The sequence below is a fragment of the Quercus lobata genome, chromosome 3 (genome assembly GCF_001633185.2).
Source record: "Quercus lobata isolate SW786 chromosome 3, ValleyOak3.0 Primary Assembly, whole genome shotgun sequence".
In the NCBI taxonomy this organism is placed as follows: Eukaryota; Viridiplantae; Streptophyta; class Magnoliopsida; order Fagales; family Fagaceae; genus Quercus; species Quercus lobata.
In genome coordinates this window covers 43,250,161-43,256,599 of record NC_044906.1, presented here as the reverse complement: position 1 = coordinate 43,256,599, position 6,439 = coordinate 43,250,161, and the positions used below count along the sequence as shown (strand labels likewise).

The 6,439-nt window shown below is 36.0% G+C and overlaps 1 protein-coding gene across 2 annotated transcripts; it reads left to right on the top strand.

The window, feature by feature from the left end:
• The first annotated feature begins 1,000 nt into the window (after window positions 1-1,000).
• LOC115979484 (BTB/POZ domain-containing protein At3g19850) lies at window positions 1,001-5,180 on the top strand. Of its 2 annotated transcripts, XM_031101536.1 has the most exons (4): window positions 1,001-1,304; window positions 1,390-1,495; window positions 1,592-2,532; window positions 4,639-5,180. In XM_031101536.1, the coding sequence occupies exons 1-4, from the start codon at window positions 1,242-1,244 to the stop codon at window positions 5,038-5,040; spliced, it is 1,512 nt and encodes a 503-aa protein (XP_030957396.1). In that variant the 5' UTR covers window positions 1,001-1,241; the 3' UTR covers window positions 5,041-5,180. The 2 variants fall into 2 exon arrangements, with proteins under 2 accessions (XP_030957396.1, XP_030957395.1); XM_031101535.1 differs by having other exon boundaries at window positions 1,055-1,304; window positions 1,390-2,532.
• Window positions 5,181-6,439: the final 1,259 nt, after the last annotated feature.

Sequence of the window (6,439 nt, the reverse complement as noted above, 5' to 3'; positions counted from 1 at the left end):
ACCAGCGACCATAATAATCTCAAAGAGTAACTAATGCGTGAAGACCTAGATGGCATGGGAACCACAGAACCACAAGTACTCACTAGGTGGATGAACTTGAAGTATATTGATGTCTGAATTGCCAAGGCATCTATTTTATTTTTATACAGACAACTTGAGCTTGCTTTAAGTTATTGACAAGACTTAAATCTAGTCATATAGGAAAAAAACTGGTACATTTAAAATTACAAGAAGATTTTTTAGTTTTGTTTGTACTACAACAAAGCTGAATGGCCGACATGTTGGCTGTTTTTAATTCCAGTAGCCCATTGCTTGAACTTGTAGCGGTTAAAGGCCCGTGAGAGCTTACTTCTTGTACTTTTATGGGCTATGCCTTTGCCACTCTTTCTTAAACTATATATTTAAAACGTCAATTTGCTCTGGTTGATTTCCTTCCCCCACGAGAGATTTGATCTCTGTGGGTCCGTTTCTTCACATGTCCCGAAAGTGCTACTCCATGAAAGTCCACAGCCAATCAGGGAACCTAAGTTGCATATGCGACAAATGGAATAACAACACAGATATACTGAAAGCATTGCTTCTTGACTTGCGGGGCCTGTCGGTCTGTCACCTAGACGAGACAAACCTATACATTATCTTTTCTACTTGTTGTACCAACTTGTATTCCCTTAATTGAAGAATGAAATTTTGTGCCTTTTACTCACTAAACAAAAAGTAAAGTAATGCTTTGATTGGTTAGAGAAAACAAACAGATACCGACGTGAGTGACACAGTGTAAATTATACTACGGATTAAAAACTAATGTGTCATGCACTCACAAAAATGTAAATTCAAATATTCATTTATTAGGGTATTAATGTTCACCGGTAATATTTATTGCTAAGTCAGTTTTTAAATATTTTGTAGTAAATTTGTGGTAATTTACAATTTTCTTGGATAAATACCAAAGCACCTCTGACTCAAAAAGGGTGGTTTTTTTTTTCCTTTTTCTTTTTCTTTTAAAATTTTGCTCCCTAGGGAAGCACCGGCAATGATGCTCTAAATAATCCACACGTGGTTTTGTTTCTGCTGATCATTTTCTACAAAAAAGTATAGCAGGCATTGCCCCACTATATTATTGCACATTGCATATATAAATGTTCTTTCCTTTCTCTTCTACCAGCACATATCATTCAGCATTTCTCACTGTCCGTGACACAAACATAGTTTTCTTTTCTTGGTTTCCTTAATGCAAATCAGCTATGCCAGAGTTCTATGATTTGCAAATCCACATCAATGGTGAACAAAAATTCTTTCTGAATGAGGTACTCTAAAAGCTCTATCAATAGAATTTTTTTAATTAAAATTTCGAAATATCTTTTTTGAAGTGTCTAAGTTTCATTTGTGCAGAAGATTGTATCAAAATATTCTGCAAGGTTAAAGAAAATGATTGACCAAGAAAAGAGAAGAACCAAGACCAAGAAATTGGGTATTGAAATCGATGACTTCCCAGGAGGTGCAAATGGGTTTGAACTGGTTTGTAGATTTTGTTACAACAATGGTAAAATCTCAATCACAGTTTCAAATGTGTCCCTTTTCTACTGTTGTGCAGTCTTTCTTGGGATGACTGAGAAGGTTTCAACCTGCAATCTCTTGCAACAAACGGAGACCTTTCTAGCGGGAATGTTTTACTGGTCATGGATTGACATACTTGTATGTCTTAAAAGCTGTTTTCCAATCTTTGCACACGCAGATTCATCTGGCCTTGTTCAAAAGCTCATCTCTGCACTATTGGTAAAGATTGCTCAAAATTCAGATACAAACTTCATTACCTCATCTTCTTCATCTTCATCTTCTCCTGAAACTGCATCTGGGTATAGATTCTATTCCTCATCCAAATCTACTCCTGATTTAATCAAGTCATCTTCATCAAGCAAAGCATGGTGGTTTGAAGATTTGGCTGTTTTGCCACCAAATATCATTGAAAAAGTCATTCAGAGTTTAGGGGCTTATGGGCCTGATAACAACAGTTTGATACTCACAAGATTCCTCCTTCATTACCTGAAGACTGCAGCTCAAAGCAAAGCAATTAATCAATTATATTCAAAGTGTGAGTATGGTGGTCTTGCAGATACAGCTATTCATGGTGTTGTCACAGTGGGGAAAGAAGCATTTTCTTGCAGAGGGCTGTTGTGGGTACTAAGAATTGTCTCTGGTTTTGGTCTTAACAAAGACTACAAAGTGGGGTTGGAGAAATTAATTGGTGGAATGCTTGACCAAGCAACATTAGATGACTTGCTGGTCTCTGGCCATGACAGGGCTGTTTATGATGTTAATTTAGTTTTAAGATTGATTAGGGCATTTGTTAATAGTGATGAAATTTCAATCCACAAGATGAAGAAAGTTGGTAGATTGATTGATAAGTATTTGGGTGAGATATCTCCTGATCAGAACCTTAAGATCTCTAAGTTTCTTGGAGTAGCAGAAAGTTTACCAGATTCTGCCAGAGATTGCTTTGATTGGGTCTACAGAGCCATCGATATTTATATTCAGGTGAATATTTTCATAACCTTTTCTTTGTTTCCATTCTTACCGAGTATTGCCATATCATTGAACAGTAGAATATAAAACCAAACCATATACAATCAAAGATAAAAATAATATATTATTAAGACAAATTCTTTTGGATGCGCAAGCAGTTCTCTTTCAATATTTCTTAATTCCAATCTGGGTAGAAAGAGTTAAGGATACTGTGTTTGATTCTTTGTCTAAAATAAGACTTCATCCTTTCCATTTGAGTGCAGCATTCTAAATGTTTAGAATTTGACACATCAAATAAATAAATAAATAAAACAAGATTCATGAGGTGTTTCAAATGCTAGGGGTGTTTGGTTGAGTAATTTGAGTAATGTTGTTTTGGTATTTTTAATATACGTATGAGTGAAAAAGTATGTAAAAATATTTTTAATATTGTTTAAAATGCTCAAAAGTGTATTTGACCTTTCTTACCACACACTCCTAAAAGTTTTAGGATTTTTGCAACACGTACATTCACAGAGGCTGGCCATCCCTCTTTTCTTTTCTCTTTTCTTTTTCTTTATTTCTCCTCTCTTCCCTCTGGGTTGAGATTGGCTTTTTAATTCTTCCCTCTGATATTTTTCTTCCCTCTTCTTTCACACTTGTGGAAAGCTTTTTTTATTTGGGTTTGAGATCGGCGTTTCAAACGGTGTGGGGCTGGGATTGATGACTTTTGTAGTGGTGTCCCTCTCCTGTGCACACCGGTGAAGCCACCACCAGTGGCTGCCGGCCTCTCTCTCTTCTATTTATATCTCGTTTTTTTTTTTTTTTTTTTTTTTTTTTTTTTTTTCCTTCTTGTTTGTCTGATGGTGTTTGTGTTTTGGTTTTGGGATGGATTTTGTGGTGGTTTTGATGTCTCAGGTGGTGGGTTCTTATGGTAGTGGTGGAGGGTAGTTAGTGGTGGTGGGATGTGTGGGTGATGGACGTTAGTTAGTGGTTGATTTGGTTTTTGTCTTTATTTATTTTTTTAATATAGTTTGGTTTTTTTATTATTATTTTAATGTGATGTAATATTAAAATGGAAGATCATGACTACATATTGTAAAAGTAGTTGGAAAAATAATAAAGTAGATTTTTTATGCGTAAAAATAACAATTTTTTTATAATAAAACTAATACTTTAAGGATCATTTCAGTTTGAAGTAAGTGCATTTCACATTATTTATAATTTTAGATGACATGAGACTAAACATTGTCAAATCTAGTAATTAAAATCTTAATGTGAAATGGACGTTCTCTTTAACTGGAGAGGTTTCCTCATTGGACTTAAGATAGTAATGGGTATACTATCTTCCATATGCAAGCTACATATACACCCTATTAATTTTTCTCATCTGTTCCGAAAACTAGTTCCATTGTGACGGTTCTACCTGTATCTAAGGGATAAGATATGAGTATGCAAACTATTTCTGTGATTTTTTTTTTCGCTAAACAAATGGTTCTTTACATCATTATCCAATCCACCGAAAGGGGGAGACAAGGGGAGAGAAAGGATAAGGAACTTCCCTTCGGAAAAGGGTAGGGAATGGGGGGATGTATTGGGAATTTGGGAATCAACATTATTCAAAAATCTATGGCCCATATGTTTTGCCATATTTTTATTCTTATTTATGTGGCTTTCTTTTGGTTTCTCTCTACTTGAAGCCCCGTGTATCCATAGTTGTCCACATTTGCTGCTGCCATCGACAAAATATTAATTTGTCCTAACAAACAACATTTGTATTAAGTAATCTATATTCCCTTTATACAAAGTATTTTTAATATTTCAAGAAAAGGACAACGAGAATATGACAATCAGTTGATGTTTAGAATATAAAATTGGAAGGTCAAAAAAACATTTTCTCCATTAAGTCCCTGTGATTTCTAGAGGTGAAAACTTGTTCATGTTATTAATTGAATGCAATGCCCATGATTGGTGGTTGATTGCTACATTCCTTTATCTTGACGGTTGCATACAGTTATATCTGTGTCTCTCCCACACACATATGTTCCTGCTTCCATACTTAATTCTGACCCAGTGTTTCTATTCTTTTCTAGAATAGTGCTCGAACTCTCTAAACTAACATGGTTTGTGGATATTCAGTCTCACGTAAGTCTTTCAATTGAGGAACGATCAAGATTATGTGGATGCCTTAACTATGAGAAGCTCAGCCTTGCAGTGTGTAAAGAGCTCGCAAAGAATCCTAGAATCCCTCCTAGGATTGCAGTTCAAGCACTTATATCTCAACAATCCAAAGTACCAAAGGAGTTGGATTATTATAACAATCTGAGCACGAGCAGCACTACCCAGATGGTTTTGTACAATGACGCAGAGAATTTCTTGGAAGAGAATGAAGATATGAGACAAAACCTTACAAGGATGCAATGGAGGGTGGTAGAGTTGGAGAAAGAGTGTAGAGAGATGAAGGGTCATATGTCAAAATTGGTTAGGCATAATGTCCTGACAATTCCCAGTCACAACAGAACTTTGCCAAGACTTTGTTAAATATCTCTCCTTCACTTTCATATGGATATATGAACATGTGTTTTGACTCTGAAATTAAGATTGTATTTAAGTGTGATTTGTAATTTAAAACGTAATAGAGTGAAGAAAATTACGGCAATCATCAATGGATTTATAATGAATACTTGCATTCATATATTTATGTGTGAAATCCATTGATAATGTGTGATTAATAGAACCATTCGTGCAATTCATGATCCAAGTTTTTAATATCAATTCGATTATATTATTAGAGCATTAGCATTTGGGGGTGTAAAACCCCCCAAATGGCTATTTTTAAACACCCAAACCCCAAAAAACCTCTACATCGGGTGTCTATAGCTAAAAAAATTTATCCACAAGCTACAGCAAGGTTGTATAAGTACAACCTCCTCACTGTAGCAGGTGCTTATCTCTCTCTCTCTCTCTCTCTCTCTCTCTCTCTCTAACCTTTCTACCACCATCAAATTGGGTTGTGGGTGAGATCGAGCTACGATGGTAGTGGTGTAGTAGGTTGCGGTTTCACCAAATCTGATTTTTTTTTTTTCCTTTTTCTGGATTAGGGTTTGCTAACTATTTGTAGCTAGTGGTGGTGGTGATCAATCCTAGCAGTGGTGGCTACTATCGTTAAGGTTTATTTTGCTATGGGGTTTGATTTTGGGATGAGTTTTGATTATGGGTGAAGAGAGAGAGAGAGGCAATGAGAAGGGATTGAAGTGAAGAGAGAGAGTGTGTGTGTGTGTGTGAGGAAGAGAGAGATACGACTACCGGTGAAGAAAGAGAAAATAGTTAAACCAATATAAGAAAAGCTAGGCCGCTTTATGGTTAATGAAATCACTAAAAGCATCCAAAGATGGGCTTGCTGGAAAGACTTGCCCAAACTTGGTACGAAGAATCTCATACTACCTTCTTATCTCATTGTCTTGGCAGTAAAAGGTTGAATTCTGCCTCTCTCTCTATCTCAGCTAAAATTGTGATGGTAGGACACTTAAATTTCTTGGATAAAGACCTTTACCACTCCCTTTGCTGTGTAAGGGTGTTTCAAGGCAATAAAGTTACCATATTTGGATAAGCAGTCCACCACCACAAGGATCATAAAAAAAGCCGTTTGAAGACGGAAGACCCTCAATAAAATCCAAGGACACATCCTCCCACACACGATCTGGGATTGGTAATGGTTGCAGTAGTCTGGCTAGAGTTAATGAGTCATGTTTATTGCATTGGCAAACATCTCAGCACTGCATATAATCTTTAATATCCTTCTTCATGCTAACCCAATGGAAGCTGGCAGCAACTCGTTTTGTAAGGTTGAATTTATTCAATCATGTGTTGGCTTTATTCTATGCCAAATTTGCTTGTATTTTAGCAATCGATACCTTGTATTTAGGTGGGAATTATGTAA

Bases quoted from the DNA above. Each gene is read 5' to 3' on its own strand.
- LOC115979484 (XM_031101535.1), top strand. From the start codon at position 1,242: ATGCCAGAGTTCTATGATTTGCAAATCCACATCAATGGTGAACAAAAA. The intron at 1,305-1,389 runs GTACTCTAAAAG...TCATTTGTGCAG, and splicing joins AAAAATTCTTTCTGAATGAG to AAGATTGTATCAAAATATTC. The intron at 2,533-4,638 runs GTGAATATTTTC...GTGGATATTCAG, and splicing joins CCATCGATATTTATATTCAG to TCTCACGTAAGTCTTTCAAT.